The 26,940-nt window shown below is 43.0% G+C and overlaps 1 protein-coding gene across 1 annotated transcript in view; it reads left to right on the top strand.

The window, feature by feature from the left end:
- Positions 1-1,718, top strand: part of hmcn2 (hemicentin 2) — a gene marked incomplete at its 5' end in the record, with an annotated part of 42,587 nt that extends 40,869 nt beyond the window's left edge. The window contains 3 exons of the mRNA XM_080004280.1: positions 26-145; positions 241-367; positions 977-1,718. Of these exons, the coding sequence (XP_079860406.1) occupies positions 26-145; positions 241-367; positions 977-1,364 (635 nt within the window). The 3' untranslated portion in view covers positions 1,365-1,718. The remainder of the gene's footprint in view (positions 1-25; positions 146-240; positions 368-976) is intronic.
- Between the last annotated feature and the right edge of the window lie 25,222 nt (positions 1,719-26,940).

The following is a 26,940-nucleotide window of genomic DNA, read 5'->3' as shown; positions in this document are numbered from 1 at the left end:
CTGCGTCTTGCTGGCCTCTTTACAGATGTAGACGAATGTGTTCTGAGGAAGCCATGCCAGCATGAATGTAGAAACACCATGGGAAGCTTCCAGTGCCTCTGTCCCGCAGGGTACCAGCTGTTGCCCAATGGCAGGAGCTGCAAAGGTAACACCCTCACCGTTATGTGTCTGAACTGGCTACGGTAAGATCATCACCTCAGATCACCCCGTGTTGAAACATCTGATCCTCTGTGTTTATAGACATAGATGAGTGTGCTGTAGAAGGCATCCAGTGCGGCCACAACCAGATGTGCTTCAACACCCGTGGCGGATACCAGTGCCTGGACACTCCCTGCCCAGCGTCCTACCAGAGAGGAGGGAGCCCCGGGTAAAATACTGTTATTGTACCGTTATAAAATATAAAGACCCATTATTAGCTACAGCTGCAAGCTAATGTAGCTGCAGTTCTGTATAAATTATATCCATTATATTGTTATGTTGCTACGAACCTTTCCCATTTTCAAGAGAAATTGTATGACACACAAAACACTCACTATATGTGCCAATTAAGGCTGGAAGATCTGGAAGTCTAATTACAATGTATTGGGTTTGCGATTTTGGATCTTTTTTTTTTTTTTATATAAATACAGCTCAGATATAGCCAGTTTGAATAAGTCAGTAGTGAATTAATAATCTCTAATTTACTTTGAAATGAATGCAACTTGGAGGCTTGAAAATCGAAATGAAACTTTTGAACAATATGGTGATAAAATCAACAAAGCAATGGGGCTTGCGCCTTTTTATGAGCTAAAATGAGTCAAAACTAAATTTGTCGCTGGTATTTTCCTTTAAGGAACCACTTTTATACAATACCAATACCATTTCAAGGCCTCTGGGACCTGTGCCCAGAGTACCCTTGTAGATCCATGCAACCCAGTTTGGGAACCATTGTTGTATGGTGTGTTGGTGACATGGTGTCTTCCCTCACCCCTCCCAGTACCTGCTACCGGCCCTGCTCTCTGGACTGCTCGTCTGGCAGCTCTCCGCTGCTGCTGCAGTACAAGCTGCTCACGCTGCCACTCGGCATCCCGGCCAACCACAACGTGGTGCGGCTGTCGGCGTTCTCCGAGTCGGGAGTCCTGCAGGAGCGCACGTCCTTCAGAGTGATGGAGCAGGAGGGGGAGGTGGGCGGAATGGGCCCGGCGGGCCCGGTGTTTGACATCAGGGACGAGGCGGGCCGAGGCATCATCTTCACCCGGCGAGCGCTGGACAGGTCAGGTCTGGTGCGCCTCAAGGTGCAGGCCACCACGCTGTCGACACAGGGCCGCATCACCTATCAGAGCATCTTCATCATCTACATCTCAATCTCCAGATATCCCTACTGAGCCCCCACGGCCTTCAGAGAACTGACTCTGCCCCTAAGCGACCTCGCCGCGTGCCTTTTTACCCCACTGATCCGACTACCCCACCCCCCAATATACCAACAGCAGGAAATATCCAGATGTACTACAAAAATAAACACAAGATGAGGTGGACCTATCGGTGGGACCTGATTTTATTTAAGAAAGAAGTTATTCTTGAAAAGAATATCGTCAGTGGAATTGGTTAATTTTTAACATCAGAGACGTCGAACCGGTAAACCAAGCGGACTCGATGAACAGAAACTGAGTTTTGTTCATTTCCAGAACTTTATATAATCTTTTTAAGAATAAAAAGAAAAGTTTCGAGGTTCATCATAATTTCATGACTGTATAATTGAGTCTTTTACTGTTTGTTTTGTTCCTCAACCAAAGATTTAGGTGACTGTCTCTGAATTTTGTCCTTTAAAATATTTTTCGTCCTTTCAGACATTTTGTTAGAATTAGCATCTCTTTTCTTCAAAATGAAGGGTTTTCATTACGGATGAATGTAATTCTTTCTGTCATATAAAAAATTCAATTCTGTCCATTGAAACGACAATATACGGCGACAATTCTAACTGCGGGTAAAGTTACCAGGTACATGCAATGTACATATGCTATCTTTTTCCCCATTTTTTTTTTTTTTTAATGTATTTATTACAGTCCACAGAAAATGTAATTGTTTAATCAAATCCTAAGGTTACAGAAGTTTGACAGTTGTAGCATTTTGAAAGTATTTTAAATAGATAACTTTGTATACGCAGTATATATATATATATATATATATATATATATATATATATATATATATATATATATATATATATGGTTTAAGTATAATTTTTTTAATCCTTTTTTAAAAATAACATTAACTTAAAAGGTGATATGGTGCCCATCGGCTTTACTCAAATATTAAGAGCGGGTTGAAAAATGTTGCAAGAAAACAGAAAAACTTTGGCTATAGCCTAAATGAACTGACCGTAAGAGAGAGAAGCGTTTGGTTGCACTTAATAGCTCATTTCACGGTATGGCGGGAAACAGGCAAGTCGCAGCAGGTCCGCCCATGCTGCTGTTTCCAGCATCACTCACTCTATTTTCCACTGCTCTCAAAGTGATTATTTGGGATTTGTGTTCCACAGAAAATTTAAAATCAGTCTCTGCTTTGAAGATTAGACGGATTCCGTCAGCCAGCCACACACACACACACACAAACACACACACACACACACACACACACACACACACACACACACACACACACACACACACACACACACACACACACACACACACACACACACACACACACACACACACACACACACACTCTCTGCTGGGGGGAAATGTTTGGTCATGTTTTGTAGATAAAATAAATTAGCTTGTTTGTTTTTTGTTTGCTGTAAATTTATGTAATATTTAATCTTTCTCCAAAATAAATTTGACAACAAACAAAATCTAAACTTTTTTTTTTTTTTTTTTTTTTTTTTTTAAACCTGATTACATTTCTTTCCCCCCGCATCTAAATTGTAGGCAAACTGGATTATAATCCCAGTTTTAGATGGTAGTCCTCCGCAAACTTGTAGTGTTTTCCTTCTTAAATTTGCAGTAGTGTTTTGTGCATAGCGGTAAGAAACATTCCTACAATAAAACTAAATGGAATGCAGAAAAAAGGCAGATACTTACTGAAACGGGTTATTCCAGCCATAGTTTTGCCTCATTTGCTCGCCTGTCTTTATTTTTTATTTTAGGATACTCTTTATTTCTTGTGAGTTAAGTATTGTGCTTGTTGGTGATGTTTTCTTTATGTAAATGCATTTGAGTAGCGTTGCTTTCTGTTCGTCTCCTACCACAGCTGCAACCAATGACGCTAATTGCTTTTCTGTAACCGCTAACACCTTTAGAGCTCCTGCTAACAGTGCAGCTAGCATTACTTAGCTTTTACTTAAAGTTTCCACTGGACCAGTACTGCTACACCCAGCTTCGACATTTCAGAGGAAATTATTACGAGCAAATAAAAAACATATGTGAGCCTCTTGCCTCGCTTGAGACGTCAGAAAAAAAGGAATTTTTAAACAGAGTGAAATAATTCCATTATGGAATCAACACTCCAACTTTTTTTAGGGAGCGTATCCAAGTTCCCAAGGTCCCATGTTCCCAAGGTCCTATGTTCCCAGATTCCAACGTTCCTAAGGTCCTATGTTCCCAATGTCCTATGTTTCCAGGGTTCTATATTCCCAGGGCCCTATATTCCCAGGGTCCTATGTTCCCAGGCCTCTATGTTCCCAGGCCTCTATGTTCCCAGGTCATATGTTCCCAGGGTTCTAAGGTCCTAAGGTCCCCAAGGTCCTAAGTTCCCAGGGTCCTATGTTCCCAGGGTTCTAAGGTCCTAAGGTCCTATGTTCCCAAGGTCCTAAGTTACCATGGTCCTATGTTCCCAGGGTTGTAAGTTCCCAAGGGCCTATTTTCCCAGGGCCCTTTGTTCCCAGATCATATGTTCCCAGGTCATATGTTCCCAGGTCCTATGTTCCCAGGGTTCTAAGGTCCCAAGGTAACTAAGTTCCCTGGGTCCTTTGTTCCCAGGGTCCTATGTTCCCAGGGCTCTATGTTCCCAAAGTCCCATGTATGTTCCCAAGGCCCTAAGGTCCAAAGGGCCTATGTTTGTGCGTTGGTTTGATTGGACCCGTTTCAAGTTAAAATATTTCATAAATATGATCCTTTTTTTTTGAAATAGTAAAAAGGCTTTAAAACAGCAACATAAACACAAAAAACTGATGGTTACCATTATTATTTGATGTTGAATGTCTTTTTTTACATATGCGGTTTTCCAGGTGAAAATCATTTACTCTAACCCCTAACCCATTATGTGCTATATAGCTTGGGAACATAGGACCCTGGGAACATAGAACTGACCCCATATTGGGAATACATGGTCAACCCTTGAAATCAGTCTTACAGATTTTTGTTCACATTTGCAGTCTCCACCCGCATATTTACTGATGTCTGCGCTATCTGTTGAGACATAATACCCCGCTTGGAGTGGTTAAAACTGCCTTTCTGTGTATGTGCTCCAAAATGTCAGCCTATTTGGTGTGTCTGGTGTGCCGCTGCCTGGGACGGTTTAAATCACCCTCTGCGATCACACAGGGTTTTAGGGAAAGATATGATTTTCAATGACAAACATTCGCTCACTTGTGTTTTCCCATCATATCCTTCCAGCTGTCAAAATATTTACACTTCCTGACAATTTCACCATTATCGCTGAACAGGGAATGGTTGGGCCTGAGCATGTTGGGAAGCCATAGTGGACTGCACATCACATGGGCGCTTTGGGGAAGATGCCAGACATTGGGAAAGTCAAGGAGGCGTTCGATGGACCACTGAACTATTTCCAAATTGTTTCTCCTCCCTGTAGCAAAGCAGCACACACTCCAGCTCTTAAAAGGTCTGGTGTTAATACTCAGCTTGAAACAAGTATAGAGGATTGTTATTTGGGAAAATAACCATTTAAAGGGGAGCTTTGTAAAACATCAATAAACACAGGCAAATAGCAATAAATCTATGAAAATAAAATCCAATAAACATGTTTCCTTTTCATCTCCTCAATTCGATTTGAGTCGCTCATTTTAATTTGTGATGCAACAGTACTGACAACAGCATCCAAAATGTATTGACAGTGATTCTCAGATAGAGCAGCCCATGGTTATAACAGTGTTCAAATTTGGGAATTTTTTTTAAACAGCCCCACATTTTCTGCAAGTATCCATCATTGTTTTGTCTTGAAAACCTGAGATCTGTATTTCAGTGTTGCGAATAGGTCCTTCGTAGGGCTTACGTCAAACCCATATTCCACTGTGAGCGCTGCTGATTTAGTGGAATGTGCTCTTGGTCTAGGGAGGTTCTTTAAAAAACACCGATAGAATCATCAGCACTAGAGAAATGAAGTGATGGTTTAACAATGTACTCACCCTCAATTGATCTTCAGGATGATGTGCAGCGCGGGACGTGGACTATAACTCTTGTCAAACTGCAGATGTGAAAAGAAAATGCCTTTTGGAGCCGCCCAAAAAGAAACAAAAAAAATAAACTAAAAACCCTTCCCGTTCCATTGCATTCCATGACATACCTCATTATATAACTGACCAAATAACCAGCTCATTATTGGCTAGGAACCGGCGCAAATGTCAGCACACAGTACTGAGATGAGGATCTCGCCGTGTGGAGACGTGCTTTCTCTCACACACCAGAGTCCAAAACATGTTTTGTTTTTTTAGATGTTTTTGGAGGAGCACTTTACAGTTGTACCTTTCCTTCCATGGCTCCGTACCTTAGATGGGAGGCCTCTGGTGTTGTGCGAGCCTATCTAAGCTTAGCCTGGCTCGTAGCCGGTAACAAGCTTTTCACTGAGAGTCGGGACCCACTCTGCAGTGGAGGACTGGGACTTTATTTTGGTACAGCAGCGAACATACAGTAATGCACGGCCTCTCTGTAACGTTCACAGCTCTATTACTGCTCACAATGGTAACTTTACTCTCTAAGCATCCTGCAACTCACTGTGGCTGCGGCTGAAAACACACACTCACTCCACTGCGTTACCAGCACAGTTTACCCAGAAGGCCACCTTCTTAAAGGGGCAAAGCTTGGCTTGTTACAAAGTGAATTCTAAATTATAGATGGAATCCATGGGTATAAATAAGGATCGGATAGTGTAATGTGTAGCCTCTTTAAAACTACTGTGCACTGTAAAGTCATAATGAGAGTCACAGAGTATGTCGATTTGGGCTTTGCACGGGATTATACAGTTCAAGTGATCCAAATTGTGGGGTGCCACAATCCACTTGTGGATTGCAACAGGCAACAGGCAAGCCAAGAAGATCATGCCCCTACCCTCTCCAAACCCTTTTGGAGGGACAAACGTCTTTTTTTGTTTTCGGAAGGGACGGGTGTGTTTGTTGGCCAGACCTCCGTGGCCCTCATTCGGGAGCTTTGCAGCGCTTTAGTGTCCCTGCGACAGGGAATAGATGAAAATCCAAGGGATGGATCGCAATGATGTGGCCTCCCTTTCACCTCAGAGCTACGGCTAATGTGTTCGACTCTGAACAAAAGACATGGTTATTTGGACGGTGGAGCTGGTGGGGTAGGAATTTATCCAAACAGATTTCATTCCTTCTGCTTGTCATGGAGGCGTTGCTTTGTTTATGCCTTGGTGTTATCTCCCAGGTGTCGTTGCATTCATATGAGTTCTTTTAGTTCAGTGCTGAGACTGTGTGGAAGCTTGGATGAGGTGCTGGCTGACCGCTGAGTTTATTTCATCTCATCTTATAACAACAGAACCTCTATGGACTCTCCCACTGTGTCAAGTAGTGTTAAGGTGGATACAATAACAACTTTTATTTATACTAAATCAACAAATATATAGTCATGCTTCAGCTACTGTATAGGCATTGGTGAAATATCCTTCCTTTTATTTCCCTTCCAATTTGGGCTCACCACAAGAGACAATTTGAAGGAGACAACTGGGAAACAAGTAAAGGAGAATAGGAAACGTACCACAGCTATTGAATCATAGCATACATAGAATAACACAATGGTTGTGATGATGGTGCCGTTGTGACCAGCGCCACAGCATCAACTGTGTAAAGACTCTGGAAAAAGACTGCCCTCTTGTGTTACAAACTGCTGGATGTTTAAGTTTTATTCCCAAAGCAAACGTCCACCTTTTACCATTTTGGTGTGCCAAACGTTTTCCATTCCCATTGCAAGAAAAAGTTCCCACTGCTTACCCTAAACTGTTTGTTTTTTTTATACAAACAACCATAAAATCCAATCTATTCTCACCGTTGTAAATGTGAACCTAATTACTGCATACGTGTTGGTGAAGGCTGGCCTATAATGCCCCAAAACCGTAGGCAAACAGCGTCATTAGCATTTTAACAATTGCCCCTAAATGGAGCAAGCAATCACAGAATGGAATTTAAGATTACCTTAAAAAAAAAAAAAAAAAAAAGGTGTGGATTACTTTCTGAGAAAATAACATCCATGTGAGTTCTGCTGAAATGTAGGTATACTTTAAGATTCCACGAAGGGTTCACTAGTCCCAGTAACAGCTGTACAGTTCAACGTAATTCACGCCGGAGGCATTTTCCCCTCTTCTATAAAAAACTAAGTATTAGTGATAATGAAACTTAAGGGCTGAGCAATAGCTTCCAGTCTCATCTCCCCTACTGCTTTACACAGTCAGGATGTCAGGAGAGATGGGGACTTGCTGTGCTCCACTTGCTAATGAGCACAATACCAGAGCCTATTAGCTGGTATAAGCAATGAGGCTATGGCCAAAATCATCATAACCAAAGTTTACCTGCGAGCAAAATAATTCATCTCCCCAACGTCTTTTCCGAGTTCCTCGGTCACGCCCGAGTCAATGTGGTCATCTGTACCGACATGTAAGAACCGGCACTGAAGAGTATTTTTGTTTACCTAAGAACGTGGCTTATGTTTCACTGGACGTTTTTTTCTCTGACACGGCAAGGGTTATTGAAAGGAAAAAAGACTGGAGTCCAAACCAAAGTATGTGTGAGTAATACCCATGTTTCAGAGAATCACAAGGCCCAGTGAGAGCAGACTGAGTAATGCTGTGACATGTTGACAGAGAACCACCAGTGGAACCAGCAATGGAACCACCGGTAGAATCAGAAGTGGAGTGTGTTTACAGAGAGTCAAGTCTCCATGAGTGATGTCCTGGGTATTATGATGGAGTATTGAGTTTAGCTACATGTATGGAGTTATGGGTCTTAATTTATTTTTCCAAGTTTACAGGGTATGTTCACCCATTTTCAACCTAGGCCTTGTTAAAAATTTTAAACATTGCCATTGTGAAACCCCTTTCACGCATAGTAAATTACTGGGATAACCTTTCTTACACCGCTAGTGAGTTTCACTATTCACATTCAGGAACATTTCTGGCTTGCACCTTTTCACACATGCCATGATAATGCCGGAATAGATGGGGCAAGGTACAGTCCAGCGGAAGTCACCCGGTGTGGTCCGGGTGTGAGAGCCACAGACAGAGCAGCAGTACACGCAGCTCATTCACGAAGAGGCTGTATGTGGATGTAGCACGCAAATAAAAATAAATATTCCGTTGAAAAAAACCTTGAAATAAATAAACAAGGCAATAAATAAATGTAAATATAAATATAAATATACTATTGAGGAAATACACTAGGACTGCCCCCTGAAAGTCGACGAGTTTAATCAGTAGTCGGAAACCCGTCAGAGATTCTTCAAGTCGAGCAATCGTGTCAGTCAGTGTGCATTACAATAACAGGATAACCAAATAGAAGCTTACAAAATGCACAGGGATAACAATTAATTGGGGAATTATAAATAAGGAGAATCATATATATATTTTTACATGTGTGAATCGAACACGGCTCTCTGTGCGCCCCGATCGCTGTACCCCGTTCCTCCAAATAAAACAAATAAAAACAGTGAGGGGGACGGGGCGCGGAGGAACGGGGCACGACTCGTAGACTCGTTAAGATTATTTTCTGCGCATAACGCACGGAGAGGGAGTGATCGGAGAAAGTGTTCCCATTACGCACGGTTTCCTTTCATACCGTTACATACGCACTTGTTTCATTCCATAAGCAGTTTTAAAATAAAATAAGCTACATCTAAGATAAAAACACACTGTTTTGGCGTGCCTATTGCGGGCACCCTCTCACTGGCACGCACATTATCAGTACTATCCGAGAGGGAAACAAGTGCAAAATGCGCCCCGATCGCCCTACTCTCGGGGTGCCGCCTATCTCGCCTATAGGAAGAGCCAGCCCTGCCAAAAAGAAAATGGGGAGAATCACAAATCTGCTTGTGATTTTGAAGTAAGTATAGTGAGAACCTGCAGCAGAGTGGTAAGTTCCTCGATAGCAAAGCGTTCCGCAGGTTTTAAAAGCCTGGTTGAAAAATAGCAAACCTATCCTTTCATTTATAACATAATGGAGAACAAGATTGTTCTTTGTAAGTTTTCATACAACGTTGTCTGGCAAATGTCAGAATTGATATTTGCTATATAGCAAATATTAATTCTGACGTTTGTTTACAGTGCAGGGCTGGTGTCAAAGGTACTATGGTTGTAGCTGCATGCTTCGTAGAGGTCACAGGTCACAATTTAGAACCCTGCAACAGCACCACATCCCCTGTGCCGGGCCCTGCAGGACACTGCCAGCTGCAGTGACGCAAATGTGAACGTAGGCGAGGCTTACACTCGTGTGACTGAGCATGACTATAAAGCTGTTGAAAACATGTTTTCAAAAAGCCTAATAATGATTTGCTGGCGCGGGTTTGGTCAGCACCGCAATAGAGCGCGGAGGCAAAGTCACAAAACTACAGCTACAGTATATTTTCCAGAAGACATCTTTAGTCCCCCCTCGCCCCCTTCCTGCCTGTAACCACACTGCTAATAAATGTGATAATCAACATGTGCAGCGTGTTCTAACCCAGACCCATTACCCTATCCCCTCCTGGAAATGACTCGCGCATAGATGAAAAGGATGAGATGGTAATATTTACTAGTAGCCATGGCAGCGGTGAAGTATAGAGGAAAAATGCTGTAAAGTAGGTCAGTGAAGAAGAGGAAGCTGTATGTGAAATGATATCACGGCGTTACTGTAATTTTGGGCTGCACATTATAAAAGCGGGTTATGTGCATTGTATTGCTATTTAGGGTAGATACCCAAGGCCCAAACCCTCCGTGTTAACATTGAGGCTTGAGAGTTTTTTTTTTTTTTTTTTTTTGGCAGCAGCACTTGTACAGAGTATAATGCATCTCTAAGGCCTTAATCTTCCATCGTGCAAATGTCTAGGGCCTTAACTCTTGGCTGCTCATCAGCTCATATGGAGGCATTTCGATAGAGGGTGAAGAGAGAGTCACAGCACTCGCACCATGAAGTCATTCTCAGACTCACGGTACTGGAGAGACAATTTCTCAATGGGGCAATAAAAATAAATAAAACAAACAAATTATGTCAGGGTTTTCATGACCGGAATCCTTTCTGGCAGCCTGGTGATATATACTGCTCGCGTAAGCGAAACGCCTTCCAAAAGCATCATTGAACTTCACATCGGGATTTACCTTTTACAGCCCCTCTGTAACACTTCATACGGCTTTCCTGCAGAATGATATCATCGCTAATTGTTGCAGGGAAAGTCTTTCTCTGACCACCACCCACCATGCTTCCTTGTTGTGCTTATTCCCCCCCTAGAAAGACACTAAAATGCATTAATTAGTAGTAGTTTGTTAATATCCAGCTAGAGGGCAACTTCTTGTGTGTTCTAAACATGCTAACTATTTGGGCTGTGATGCTGCTGATGTGTTCTTGTGGGTTTTTCATGTGGGCCAGACGCTGACTTCATTGCCGCAATGCTCGCCACATGAGTCCCATCCATCCTGCTTCCCGTTTTGCCAGCCAAGCCCTGCTTCCTACCATTACTCTTCAAGACACCAGATGGGGGCAAGAAAGACTCTTATTGAATGCTCGGATTAGAGAGCAACAGGGAGAAAGCGGGAGGGAGCGGAAAAAACACTAAATATTCAAGACACATTTCTCTAGTTTCACTTCATAAACTGTTGCAAAGCTTCTGTTTTGGGTTTGGGTTCTCTCGTGAATGTCAGCCATCGCAGCTCAGGCATTACAGCAGATAAACATGGGCCGGCGCCAGAGTCTTTAAAATAGTTGTAATAATTTCCCAAGCAACAGAACCTTCGATTAACATATAAATGTTGTATATCCAGATTTGCAGTAAGGAAACCTGGCTCCCAATACAAAGAGTCAGACCAATGCCCACGGCAGCAACGGGTAAGACAAATATTCCCCGGCAAAGCAGAGCTGAACTGAATAAGTAATTATCCTTTGCATTCTTTTTTTCCGGCTATGACATACTGAAAATGAAGTAACAACAAAATCACAGAATTAACAACGGCCTTACTTCTCCAAAAAAACAGTTGCCCCAACCACCACGGCTGCCACATGAGACGGACCATCAAGCCAGTTTGCTGCGCCCTCAGGATATTTTTCTATCCTCTATTAGTGAGGCCGGTGTTTCCGTTTTCCAGCCCCACAGTTGTTCGCTAATCGCTGGGACGAGATTTACGGCCTTGTTGGACAAGTAATTGTCAATCCTTCTCCAAGTGATTATTCTCAGGGCCAAGCCCACGTTGGGTAAAAAACCCGAGGAGGCAGCGACTTTCTCACGCCAAGGCCAAATGCACTCGCAGGCGAGATCACCTGAGGCTACAGAAACACCTCCACGGCCACATGCCGTAAAGCAAGGCAACTAGGAACACATGAGGTGGTGTCTGGGATCCATTTGGTGGAAATCCCCTTAGAATCATAAAAATCCAGATCTGTGGCAGCGACTGGACTATTCATATCTATGGTTATAAATGATTTATGATTGATATAGCTACCGCTGGCTACTTGGTAGTTTTGGACTTAGATCTGTGTGAAGCAAATATGGCAGAGAGCAGCAGCTTCAAACTCTGCAGCAACATGGCTACGAACCCGCTCTTCCCTATTTGTGTTCAACCAGATGCCTGGCTACACCATGCCTGTAATCACACTCTTGTAAAAATGACTTTAAAAGTAAGGTTGTTACTAGTAACCGGCTTTTGACAGCTGTTCCCCAATTATCCACCATTTGCCAACGTTGCCAGTCTGCCGTTTTGGATGTACGGGATAAGCTTTTAATATTTGAATCTTTCACAACATCGGCCCCGGCAAGTGACAACTAAGCAAGTTATGACCCTCCTAGCCTTTCATTTGCAGGTCTATAAAACCCATAAGAATATGCTTTTGGACCAAACAAAGGAAGTCACCCAACGTGGCGACGACAAATAACTGTTTTCTGGAAGGTGTCAGGCTCCCGCGCTTTGCAAAGCCTAGTGTGGTGCAGGGATCTGAGGAGTGGAGGGTGGAGGAGTGGAGACCCTAAAGGCATCTCGCGTCACATTAATAACAGAGTGGTCAGAGTGGTGGAAAAGTTAAGGCTGCTCCTCTCACTACCTGACGCGCCCAGCTAGCGGCCAGGGGGTTGAAAGGCCTCGTAGATCACACTCTACCGGTGAACCGCACCTTCAAGACATGAGCAGCAGCAACAGTTGCACAACAGCAGTTAAAGACAACTGAGCTTCAATGCACATTTCAATACATTCAATATAATGCCAACTTGCTTTGGAAAAAGAGTGACTGATTCCACATGTGCTAGGAAGCAATGCAATAATGCTTAAATGTTTTCCAGCCGATGTACACTGTGTCACAGACAAGTAAAAAAAATAAATATAAAGGCTGACATCATCACATAAAGGCGACATAATTACAAACACAAAACTACCTCAGAATGAACGTATGGCCTTTAATAGCAAAACTTAAAGGGCCACCAATAAAGCCATGCTTCACCACTTCTGAGAGCCAGACAGCACAGTATATTTTTCAACCAAAAGCCGACAGCGTTGCGCGTTTCTTGGAGAAGTCGCAACTAGGTTATCGGCGGTCCAACATTCACATATTTTTCTTTTTCGGCTTCGGCTCCGTCCAGGCCCCGCTTGACAGTTTATGAGCGTCTAGGATGTATTGGATTTGAGTTTTCTTCTTGGAACCGGGAGCGCTGGTGGTTGACTTCCAAAGAGGAATGGCCTCCAGTTGTGTGACCCCAGGAAATGAGGTGGTGGTGGGGGTGGCGGGGGAGGTGGGGGCTGACAGCCATCCATCACTGCTGGCGTCCTGAGACCTGGTGCGGGGCACAGCCAGAGTGCACTGACCACACCCCCTCCACGACCCGCCACTGGTTGCTGACCGCCATGAATGCCGTATTTACCGTCATAGAAATACACACACACGCACGTGCACGCGCGCGCACACGCGCACGCACACGCGCACGCACACACACACACACACACACACGCACACACGCACACACGCACACACACACACAACCGAAGCCTATGCGTTTGGTATGAGATGTGACAGGTCCGCAACTGTTACATGAAATACTACTATCCATGGCAATTAAATGGGATTGCCTCATTGTTGCTTTGGTGCAGCTACTTAGCGCTCACTGCCAAGAGGCTACGCAGCAAACTGGCGGAGGAGAGTGCTCCAAAATCCCCATTTTATTTTGTGTGATAAATTGCAATAAGATGTGGAGTATTAATCAATGTGCTTACGCAATGAAATGGAATTTTTATGTAAGAGACTAGATCATGTTTTGGGGACTATGCTGCAGCCAGAGACTTTGAGTTTGCTACGTCATATGTCTAGGTCGTTGCAGAACACAGCGGCCACAGCATTTAATCAATAGAGGAAGATGGTCTTGATTGTGCCGTGCGCGTGTGTTTACACTTACTGTAGCAGCGGTCATGATCCTTTTTTTCCCCCCTGTTACATTAGTTTCCATTACAAATAAGCATAGCTGGGGGACTCTTAGTGAAACTGCAAAGATCTGCTGGCGTCCCGCAAGCCGCTCCACTGGAGGGGCCGTCAACGTGAAATGTTAATGGTGGAGAGAGAGTCGCTCATTTTCTACACTCCATTCAGGCACCATTTTGGTCATTGCACTTCTATTTTCATGGTTCCGTTTTTACCAAACATTAAATAAACTCCACAACACTATGGATAATGTTACTTTTTACGTTTTGCATTATATTTGAAAAACTGGTCAACTGCCACTTAACATAGCATCTGAAACATTAACACATAGACTATGTGTAAATTGTGACAGGGTGTCTACAGGTAATAAATGAAAGACCTTTTTAGGACAAATCTTAATGGACTCTCTCTTCTTCAATTCAAGTATTGCAGGTAAGTTCAAAGGCAAGAATATATATTTGGTACAGGGCTGAGGTAAGTATTAGATAGAAATAGGGTTGGTTATGAATTAGATAACATAATGAACTGTTATAATGTGACAAATTTTAACAAAAACAAATATATGGATAGATAAAATCCGGCAAAATGGTAATAGTTCAAATCATGATTCAATTGATATTTCAATTTCAACATCTGTAAGGAAAAAAAAAAAAAAAAAAAAAAAAGAAGGCACCAAGACTTGCCAAACCCAATTTTTATGTATTTTTTTTATAATTTGAAAAAAGGGGAATTTGAACATTTCCGAATATATTTCTCGTGAAAACCACTTTTCTCTGGATTTATTAGCTCTACTTTTCCGGGTCAACCTCAGCGCGTTCTACACGGAACAGTAGTTTTTAGCAGCAAGGGAATTGTGATTTAAGAGACTGGCAGAGGGTTGGTAGCGTGGCTAAATGGAGAAATTCAAGCTCCTTTCTCTGTATGGTAAAAAAAAAAAAAAAAAAAAAATGTTTGAAATTCAAACTCAATGCAAACAGGTTAAGCACTTTGACCTGACTTTTATTTTACACGTTGGGACATTCCACCCAAATGACCTCATGTGGGACAGGAGGGCTGGAAAGCAATAAACTGTCTCGGTGGAGATGGCTTTTCCATCAGCTCTTTGGCTTCATTGTTCAGGCCAGTGGTTTCCATCGTGGGGTCCAGGACAACCCCCCAGGGGCAGCTTCAAAGATGTGGAGTGGGGGTGGGTTGCTGGGCCTAGGAGAATCTGAGGTGAAGGAATCGTATTCAAGAAGAACCCCGGAGCTGAGGATAGCGCAGGCCGTCTGCTGGTCGTCACTCCTTCTCGCTTTTATTTTCCCAATACTTGAAAAGCAACGGATTTACCAATGTGGGTTCAATGAACTTCATTGAGTCATTGATAGGGGGTCATATTTAAATATTGTATATATATTAAAATATATATACAATTATTACCGAAGGGGGAAACTCAATCTGTAAGTCATTTAACAACATGATTGAAAACATGTGGCATTTTACTAACGATGAAAAGTAATATGAACTTATAAGCTAAAGATTGCGCTGAGCCTGTTTAGGTAAATATTTACGTGGTTGGTATTATTTCCCCACCATTCCCCCTGGCCTTGTCAGCCGTCATAGTTACTTTTTCCTTTTGGGTGCCTTTGAGACACAAAACAAACAAACTGATTTTGTGTTATTGTTTTAAATTTCAAAAAAAACAACAACACTATAATATCGTGTTCCTGTTTGTAATGTAATCATAAACCTGTGTCAGCTGGTGTGCTTATATTTAACTCTTTGCGTACGACAGTAGACTTTCTCCACAATTTCCGTAGGGCTGCCCCCTGAAAGTTGACGAGTCGAATCATCAGTCGGAAAAAACAGTCAGTCGACTGACAATCTTCAAGTCGAGCAGTCTTTTTTTTTTTTTGTCAGTGAGCGTGCATTACAATAGCAGGATAAAACAGACAGGAGCTTACAAAATGCACAGGGACAACATTTCAATGAGGAATTATAAATAAGGGGAATCGTGGAATTCTGGAATTTCCCTTTGGGGATTATTAAAGTATCTTTATCTTATTAAAAATAAATATTTTTTAATATGTGTGGAGAGCAACACGGAAAGCCGAGCGCCGTGCCTCCAAATAAAACAAACAAAGACGGTAGACGGGGCACGACTCGTAGACTCATTAAGATTATTTTCTGCGCATAACGCACGGAGAGGGAGTGATCGTGGAAGGGAGTCACGGAGAAAGTGTCCCCATTACGCACGGTTTCGTTCCATACCTGCATGTTTTGTTCCGTAAGGAGACTTGAAATACAAACACAAGGTTCGCGCATCGCTAGCTAACGCCTCGTCTGTAACGTCGGAGAGGGAGACAGGTGCACAAAGTGCGCCCCAATTGCTCCCTCTCTGCGCCCCGCCTCGGGATAGCTGCCGCCTATCTTGCCTATAGGAAGAGCCGAGCTGGCCCGGCTCACTTTTGCCTGGCCTGCTTCCAGCTGGCCGCTGCTGGCGATTAGTTGAATATTTGCATTGAAGAGCTGAATCAGATTCCACTGTCATTTGGAGTCGGGAACAGTACCTACATTTCTGTTCTGAAGGATTTTGCGCAGGCAAATAATGTTTTCTTTGCATGGCCTTGCGTGTATGGCCTTGACTGCTGTGTGCATGTTGACTGGACATCATGGCACTAATATCAGACGGAGGCTAATAAGGCTGTATGCGGGCAAATGACCCCAGAGTGTTTACATCATCTGGGCTCAGTATCGGGACAGTTAGACTATGTTATAATGTCTGTCTGAGGCTCGAGGCTTTTTTAAGGGTACTCCCAGTGGAAAGACTTGCCTTAACGTTGGCTACACTTCCAAAATTAAACATTGGCTCTCGGCAAATGGAAGTTATGACTGATAACCATTAGGTAACTGTGAGCCTTCTTTTTAAGATTTTAAGGCTGCTGCGGTAATAACCAAACATTGGACATTAAATTGTCATCAGTACTTCTCCTAAAAGTAAAATATATTCTTGGATAGTAAAAAAAGGTTCTCGCTATGTTAGTTGTCGCCCAACTGCACCAGCCCCCGCAGTTGATATACCGTGTTCCCATTTCCAAAGTGTCTCTAAATGGGTTTGCAATATAGTATGGCATCCACCACAAATAGAGCTGAAGAACTAAAGGCCTGTTTTGATGAGGTGTGTGCATACAGCTTCATACTGACCATATGCAGAACAATAAAGCTTTTGAGTGGATGCTCTGCTAATTGCTACTTTAAGATCATCCAGGCCAAGGGGAAGTCAGGAACGCTCCCATTGGAAAAGTAGTCTGACTGGTGGATGACTCCGGAGAAATGGCTCGCACTGTAAAGTTCTAGGAGAGAATTAAACCTAGGAGAGAATTCAATCAACAGGCACCCATTGTTCCAAGGTGACATAGGCTGCCAGTTTCACTGACGGAAACCAATAAAAGGATTTCATGAGAATACTTTTGCTGGATGAATATTACCTTTTGAGTACTTTAAGCACGAGTTTAGTGCTCGACATCAAGTCCCTACCAACGACATGTGACATTTACAATGATCTGTCAAAAGGAAAATAATTGTGCCTTTCGCATTGAGCCACATAAAATGAAACACCCCACACTCTTAAAAGTATGCTGTGATAGCAGTATGTCCACGTCCAGGCCTGTGAAAGCGGAGTAGCATTTCAGCTGTGAAAGTCGCACATTAAAGGATCTTGTTGACCCAAGCTTGACATTTGTTATGCACTGATGAATAGGCATGTGCCAGGGGTTTCTACCAGTGATGGGGGATTCCTGGATAACTCCCTCAGGCTCCGAGCCAAATAGAGCCCAAGTGATCAGTTATATGGCTACTGACGCAAACAGCTAGAAAAGGACCCTGTAATGTTGACTATGTTGAGCACAGCAGAGCGCCCTGTGGATGACATCATATGTTGGACCAGACAACTGAAACCTGATGGTCATCGCATTCATAACCACGGTTTCCTTCTAGCTCAGACTAAGCGGAGGTAGAAGAAGCAAAAGATACAGTTTGCAAGCCCAGAAATGTTTCCAAACCAAATGTCCAAACTAAACAGAAAGGGAGTGTTGGTATCCAAAGTGGGAGTACACGGCCAGTATTTTGCCGTAGTCTGGCTTCGTCGTACAAAGAGCTCGCATTCACACAGCCAAAATATGACCTCAGCTCGGGGCAGTGGAAGCAGCACACGGCGAATTGGATATTGTGAAGTGTGTGCGTGTGTCTGGTTCAGAAGTGTACGGACATTAAGCTTGTCTTGTTTTCTGATGTGGTCCAGGAAATGCCTCGCTGCTGCAACTAAGCCATGTTTAGGTTTGGAGCTGTAAACATTTTGCGGCCAGATTATTCCATGGCACAGCACATCTCACTTTTAAATGTTTCCAAAGACATCTCATTAGCTTTGTAAACTGAAAAAAAAGAAACCATTACATAACTTCAAAGACAGCAAGGGTGTATGTAACAACTGGAAACAATGCAAAATGCCCTCATCACTGACCAATTTCAGTTTCTATTACATATCAGGCAGATATTACTTTGCTATACAAAACGTGAGCTGTAATATCATGGAAATAGTGTCGCAGTTTGTTGGCCGCCAGGCCAGGAGACAAGTCTTGTGCACATTATCTCATGAGCAGTGGAAAAAAAGCAATTCCCATTTTGTGGTTCCTTTGGTTTCTGGTGCGAAATGGAGTCCGTCCCCGGAGTAAGGAATAGAACTGTGCTTTAATCTGGAAAATATTACCAGGGGGTGGGAGAACATGGGAAACAATAACACAGGGAGGATTCCTCTTCCGTCCTCAAGGCTCTTTAATCCGGAGATATGCTGTAGTTTGCAATTTTCGCCGACCACAGCTACCACTTGGCCCCTATCTCCCGCTAACCATTTTTCCACCTCACTGTAGCGTGGGCTTTTGTGTTGAAGGGCCCGTAAAATGAGCAGAAGCGATGACCTGCGAAGGGCCGGTTCAAACTCAGGTGACGGTACTGTATCTTCATCTGGCCGCCCAGTAATAAGGTGACTATTCAATGGAAAAATCCTGATCCCTGAAATCTGGGGTTTGAGGTTATTTCACGATGTCCCTTCCAGCAGAATGGTGATAGATGACGTCCAAATGTTATAAGTACTGGCCGCGTTGCAAAAAGAGCCTATCCTGTTAAGTCATGAACTTCCTCCTGACAGATGGTAGAATGATCAGCACAATGGAGGTAATGGAGCAAGGAACTCTTCAAAGAGAGAGTGATTCCCTTCTGTTTTTGACATTGAGAAAGCCAAGGCCTTCCATCCGACAACTGATTAACTACTGTTTTCACAGAGGAAACCATCGCGAATGGTTTGTAAGCAGTTGTCTCCCAAGAATCACCAAGGGGACGGCAGCAAGTGGAAAATCTAATCGTTCTCCACCTTGTCGGATATATTACAGGAAATATCTTAACAAGATACTAGGCTCCAGCAGTGCTTGAAGTGGAAAAAAATAAGTGCCAGCAGTCCCCTTGGTCACATGTTGGCGGAGGGGGGTATAAATCAGCTTCATAAAAAATAAATAAATAAATAAGTGTCCTTTCGCATGTGTGAATGCTGGGTTCCATTGAAGTCGGTACTAAAGGAACAGCCAGTAACTAGGGGTGCAATGATCACAAAACTCACGGTTCGGATCGTATCATGGTTTTGAGTCACAGATTGGATCATTTTTTCAGATAAGCAACAAAAAAAGGGAGACAAATATAACTTTGCTTTCCATTTATAATGTCAAACACTTAAAACAAGCAACCTTTGCCCACGATCTTAAATGAAAACAAAATTTAAGATGTCCAATGTTTAAATAAAATCCCTAAATATATAAAATAATCAAAACTCAGTTGTTAAATTAAAGTGCAATATGAGGCACGCATGGTAACTTCTTCCTTTAACCAGTATCACAAAACCAGTATCACGTTCAATTTTTCACGTTTATATGAAGCAAAATTTCATGTAAATCAGTTCAGAATGAAACAGTTACAGTCGGTTTTGTAGAGAAGTCTGCATCTCGCAATAAACATTGTATTTGTTTACCAGCGGATCTTGACGGCTCCAATATGGAGGACGAGCAGCTGCATCGCAGCAACATACAGCAGCTCATTCACCACATTTAGTGAAGTAGCAGCAACACAGCGCGATGTACCGTAAACCAATCATTGTGCTTCAGAGTAAAACACAGCACGCATCTGTCTTGTCTACTTTCTCTTCACTGCAATGCTGCATCCAGATTTAGGGAATTATTATGTTAAAAAGTAACAGCAGCAGTAAAACTGTATTTCGCTATGATGGTTAAATTTTGCAATTAATCCACACATGCGTGCCGGACCGTGAAGGGCGATCCATACGTAAAACGGACAAACTATGTTCCATTACATCACTATTAGTAACAGTATGATGGAATTTCAGAGCCGATTGCTCGCACTGAGTTCACCAATATAACAGATCTGACATCACGGCAACGTGGTGGCACACACCGCTGACGGTGAACAACGTTCCCTTTGTATAGCTTTTAAAACGTCTCGACTGTCGTTTTGAGCTACTCTGTAGTTTTTATGTTATGTTAACATGGGGACCACTGGCTCGAATGATGGATTTCCGAGCTCCCATGGAACGCAGCATCACTTCCTTCTGCCTCTTAACCCGATGTGAACTTGCAGTTTCTAATCCACCTGAACCAAAGCGCGGGCAGCAGCACCCTACCAACAATGGGACCAGAACTGGTGGATTAGATAATGTGTGAAACCAGCTGTTTCCACCAAACATGTGCGAAATAGAAAATGCAAGCAAGGACTCCCACGATTTAAAATAAAATCCCCCATCCGTGTCCATATATGGCCAATGACGTCACGGAAACCCCGAGCCGGAGCTCCCAGCTTATCCGTTATGGTAATAAAATAAAATAGTGCACCCAAACTCATCATATCATAAAATGATATATTATACAATATTTCCACTTGATTTGTCCACTTGAGAGGGCAGAAGAGAGCACCGGCGGCTTGTGAGAAGTGCCGGTGCTCAAGAAAATGTCCTTGTACATCAAGTAAAGAGTAAAAGAGTACAACGCAGAAGTGGTACTCAGCCATGAGTACTGGCCCACTTCAAGTACTTCACTGTCAACAGCAAAAAAGATAAAGCGCCTGCGGCTGCGTCTTGTGACTGCACTTGGGGGTGGATTGTATGTGTGCGCCCCTGGGGTGCGGGGTCTCCTCATGCCCCCTGGGAGTGGGTTGTGCTCCTCGGGACCAGGCGTGGGGGTTGCTCCGCGGCCTTCCGGCTTCTCTGGGGGCCCGGGGGTCTTCTGTGGCTGCGGGGCGGGGTGCTTGGGGCTTTCCTGCAGCCATGGGGTGTCTACGCAGCTGCAAAGCTCAGGGTGGGCTTCGGGGCCCTTTCCGCTGCTTGGAGGCACCACGACATAATACCAACCTTATACACCAGAACCAATTGGGATAAGTCCTGTACACTTACTGGTGGACACCTTACACACACACACACGCAGGTGGTCCCATCACACACACACACACACACACACACACACACACACACACACACACACACACACACACACACACACACACACACACACACACACACACACACACACACACACAACCACACACCACCACCACCTGCTTTGAACACACCCTCAACACCCTCTTGGTTACATTCCTCTCCTTTCCTCCCTCATTTACTGCCATAACTATGACAGGAAGAGGCCATGTGCCCAATTGCTGTTTCAGTTTTCCTGGAGCTGATTAACTCTGTTATTTAATACATGTTGTCATCCAATGTTTTGGTTTCTGTGTAAATGTTTTTTGGTTCTATGTTTAATTGTCTCACCCGTGGTGAATCTCCCGCTCTTGGAGTAGTGATTAGTTGTTTATAGACACAAACATGGTAAAATAGTTCTCCAAAGAGGGGGACTGGTGAAGCTGTCCTCTTGTTATCCCACAGGTCAGCCACAGGACAGAGTTGTTGCTGCAGTTCTTGATGATTTAAGAATGAATAAAGAGTTGCATTGCAGGTTGAGAACTTGAACTCCACTGGCAGACTAACTCTGTCTGCTGACAGCACAGGTTAAAAAATAAATAAATATATAAATAAACAAACATATAAATAAATAAATAAATAAATAAATAAATAAATAAATAAATAAATAAATACAAATCTGGTGAGGAGCCACATGTCCGCACAGGACAGATGGAGGTTTGCTTGTGCTGCATGTGAAAAATGTGTGAAACAATGCTGAAGCTGTGAAATGACGACCGGGGGGGGGGGGATGGATTTGCCTGAAACGGATGGTGGACAGAGAGGTGGCCTTAAAGTCCTCCAGCAAAGCTTACGTTGGTTTATTTGAGGTGCTATGGTCCAAGACAAATAGTTAAAGAATGGCGGCACGGTGTTTAAAGAATGGTGTGTGTGGTCCCGTCCCCCCACAGCCACAGTAGCAGTGCTCCCTATTGCATTCTTCCAATAAGGCTTGTAAATGTGCACTGACCACAAAGGCCATTTAGATCAGGACTGACACTGCACGGTGCCAAAAAAAACTTTTGTGTGGCTTAGACAAGCAAACCTGTCACAGTTCAAAGGACATCCGGGTCTCACAAGAAGCCACACTTTTCTCCCGGCGAGTTTAAGCATTAGAAGGATCCGACAAAGAACTTAATTTTCTCCAAGCTGGACTGGTTTGCATCAAAAAAAAAAAATCACCCAGTTTTGGAAAAAAACAAACAAGTGATTTGAACTCTGCCAGATGCACACAAGTGGTTAGATTTTTGATACAATGAATTCTCTTATCAGAGAGCAGCACCCCCTTATTTTTTGGTGTCAGCGCCATCCATGCAGCTTTCTCAATTCCGTTACTGCGACAGTGTGAGACGATAACTCTTCAACCGATAAACTGGAGATCGTGAGCACTCGCAGCAGGCGCCGTATTGATAGTCACGCAAATACTGATGGCTCGCTCAAGGCGCAGGAATGGAAAAGGCCACACTTGACTGGATTTGGTCACATAAACTGGAGCGAGTACTCCCTGGAGTTTCAGGTCAATGGCTAGGCTTGAAAACTCGCTCATTAGGATGGAAAAATTTGGGAATGGAAACCATAGATAAGGAAAGGGCACAGCTCTCAAAGATTCTCCTTCGGCATCAATTCTGAAACAATAGATAATAACCTCACCTGAATTAACGTTGTTGATTTTGTCATGTGGGGAACACAAAACAACTGATACTTTTAATTGACCTCAGCTGAAATGTTTGACTTGGTTTTTTTGTCCTTTGCAGATGTACCATTCGAGGCACTAATAAAAGATTAACAAGTTGTGTGGGTTGAGCATTGGAATTCTACCAGATTCTCCTAATCTGCGGATTTAGTGCAGAGGTCCTAAATTCTCCCTATATCTGTTTCCTCACACAGGAAATGATAAAACAGAGCATTTTAGGACGGCTGAGGAACTTAAAACAAACATACAACAGAGCTTACGCTGAGTTAGAGTTGGTCAGCATGTATAAAATGCACTTGAAGGTACATGTGATGATTTCTTTGTGATAAAATATTACATTTAAATTGCTATTAGTATTTGATTTGACAGTACTAAGCCGAATAAGATCTCTAATACAACATGGTGAGACCCTCTGGATGAAGTGATTCTGAGTGTTGGTGCGCTGAAAAATAAACTGGTGGGAATAATACTGCCACACAGGAAGTGTTGCTCTTTAGGAACTACAAATACCAGGAATTGTATATATTAACTATGGAAGCTGACAATTTGAATTCTGCTCCTGCAGCCACTACAAAACATGTGTGCTGAAAGTCAAAAGGCAACATAACAAGCAGCTTTCCAAAACATGGATAGTTAGTAGCGCCACCTTTTACCAATGGGAAAAGTTGAAAGGGCGCTCCAGACATTGACAGATGCTGACACAATTTAGGCAATCGGTACATTAAGCAAAGTTAAAGCAAAGATATCCTGTTAATATTTTGGGCAGCATTCGATAGCAGAGTATGTGTGCATTAGGGATGCAACGGTACAGTGGGCCCCTGGTTAGGTATGTGTTTAAAAAAATCATATATATATATATATATATATATATATATATATATATATATATATATATATATATATTGTTCTTTGTTCTTTACAGCCAAATCCTAAGCCATACATGTTCTGTGACTCTCAGGACATGTACGCCTTTTAAATATTCTCACACACACATCACTGAAAACTGCTCTTCTGAAATTCCTTCAAAAACAATGAAGCGGTACATGTTCATGTGTACAACTTAACATTCTTATACACACACACTTTGTATTGGTATCATCATGTGCACTACTAAAATACTCTTACACACATGACTGAAAGTCAACCTGAGCAACCAACACAGACATGCAACCGACCACGCTGGATTATAAATGATAATAATGATGATAATCTCTGGGATTTAGTGAATGAAAAGGAAATTTACTTTTATATCGTGGAATCAGTGTGTTTTCCCCTCCCACACCCTGTGCCCACATGCTGAATACCCTAATATTCTACTGATTGTGTTGATGGATTACAAGAGCTGGGAAGATAATGTGACTTGAACATTCAGCTATTATGATGAACGGAACTAAACGGCGCATAGCCTCAAAAGTTAAAACGGTTGGAAATACTCATAACCTAAGAATAGATACACCTGGTTGCTGAATGGTCAGTTGATCACACTGAATTACACGCTTTCACTTTGAAAAGCCGATTTTTGAACGCCTCAGCCCACGTGATGTTATGAATAAACTGTAGGCCTTTTACCCCTCTCCTTTTGTGCTTTATGCCATCCAAGTTGGCCTCCATCCTACATTTTCCTTCTTTCCAGGTGCTACACTGCTAATATTCTGCCAATTTTGGACGCTATGGGTTAAGGTTGAGGTTAAGTTGAGGTTATCGTCTACCTGTGTCTTTAAGACTGCCCAACTACGGCATCCATACTCAGGCCAAAAACAGTCACGGCAATAACTTGGCTCGTGCAATGATCACATGCCGTGTCTTTGCCAGAGCTGGTCTGACTCACTAATAGTTCGGCAAGATTCCGGCTGGGTTGATGCTAAACGAGTCGGACGCTTGCACACCATGCACTCTCAACGGGGATTGGGACAATTTCTCTTGTTGTCTGGGCACTGCCAAAAAACTGAAACGTGACAACACCAAGCGTGTCAAATGAACACATCTTTAAATCTGTCATCTGCTCTTCGGTATTGACCTCATCACCACCGGTTAGTCTGGATGCTTCCATCCTTGTTGTTGCCAGATGAATTGGGCAACAACTGGACCACTCTCTCAACGTGCTCCTTACAAAACGTGGAGCTCCATCTGCGAAACATTTCCAACGTGGACCAACTTTCCATGAGCTCTCCCATGTGGTCCTTTCAGGCGGCTTAAAATGCACTGATTGGTTAAAGTTTCGATATGGGAGTAACATTTTCCGCTGACATTTTTATAGGATGGTGTTACTGCACCTGCTGGGGATTAGTGATGGAAAGAGCTAATCACCGCAGCGACACCACGGTCGCAGGATGGACCCGGCAAGCCTCCGTCCAGACTGAGGCTCCGTCGCCTTCACGCCGGTCAGCTGCTGCTTTCAGTGGAGTGGGCAAAGAACAGGAGGGCAAAAAAGCAAACAAAAAAAACAAAAAACAGTCATCCATATCTTTTGAAGCTGGATTCCCAAAACTTAATGTGCCGTATTTTTGCTCCTATTTAATCATGTTTGCTTTGATCGAAGCGTGCTACCAGAGGCGAGCTTGGGGCATGCGTGGCAACTGTTAGGTCAAAATGTTGTGAAGAGGGGTTGTTGTTTTTTTGTTGTTTTTTTTATCCAGTACCGCCTGCCAGGAACTTTTTTTCCCCCATCATCAAGCCAGCTGCATGTTCTTATATTAGCATCAAGCGAAATATTTAGACAATTCCATTTACAATCAAGAACAAGACATGGGTTCAGTTATGGAAAACTCTAGAGTCTGACTTCAACTAATGAATATAACCAAAACAATGAATTTATATAATACATCTGGAAAATCTGTTACAAACAAGTCAATGACACACAAAGAATTGGCTACACTGGTTAGCGACAAAGAAATGCAATCCTACATATGGAGTACACGTTGATACCTGGGCCTCTCAGTGGGAGCTGAGCTGTGTATCCTCCAACAATGCCTCCTTCATAGAATGAATAAAAAATATGAAGAAAATATTCTCCACAGCTGTCCCGTTCATGAACAACATCGACAAACTCCAAATTGCTTTTCCTGTCTTAGATGATTTCACCTAATAGTTAACGGGCTGGCCAAAACTCAAAGTATGACATTTTTCATGACCAAACGGCACTCGATAACAAACACAGAAATGCAATCTGGGAGTTATTTGCTGCCAAATACCTACACTTTAAGGGTGTTCCGCTCGGCAATTGGACACAGTGTGGTGCACTCTAGCACACGAATCCTACGGATCTCATGTTTACAAGGAGAAACACCTGGATAGCTGCATTCACAGCAGAGAGCCAGACAGGGGTTCATTGCCTGCTAATCTCCCGCTGATGACTTGTACACATGTCACACAATTTGTCAAGTAGCTTTCATGAAGTTTTATTACGGCGTCCTGCTGGTGGAGCGATATCCATGGAAGTGGATATTTTGATGCAGAAAATGACTTACCTGAACCCTCGGAGAGTGGGTACTCTCCGAGGGGTTCATTCAAAATAATAAGTGAAACAAAAGGAGCGTGCAACTTTTACGCATTTCATTTCGTATTAATGTAGTTAACAATTAATGTCACTTAAGAAGCATGTGTCTCGGCCGTAATGCTTTGTGTTTTTCCTCAAAGGTTTATGGCCAAACAGAGAGGATCTTCACCATCTGCAGCTTATTTGGTTTGATTGCAGCCCTTAGAGGGGAATCACGCAGGCTGGATCTAGTAAAGCACATGGTGCACACTAACGGGGATATTCAGTGACAAAATGTCATGGTTAACGGCTCAGAGGGTTAAAACAGCCTGGTGGAATGTGAAATGAAACCCGCAGGGTATCACTCTGGAGCAGACTTCGGATAGAAACAAAACGTTACTCAGGGCAATCGATGTATCTCATTATTG

Source organism: Zeus faber, assembly GCF_960531495.2.
Source record: "Zeus faber genome assembly, chromosome: 7".
NCBI lineage: Eukaryota > Metazoa > Chordata > Actinopteri > Zeiformes > Zeidae > Zeus > Zeus faber.
Note: the sequence above shows the minus strand (reverse complement) of the source record. Positions and strands in the feature narration are given on the sequence as shown.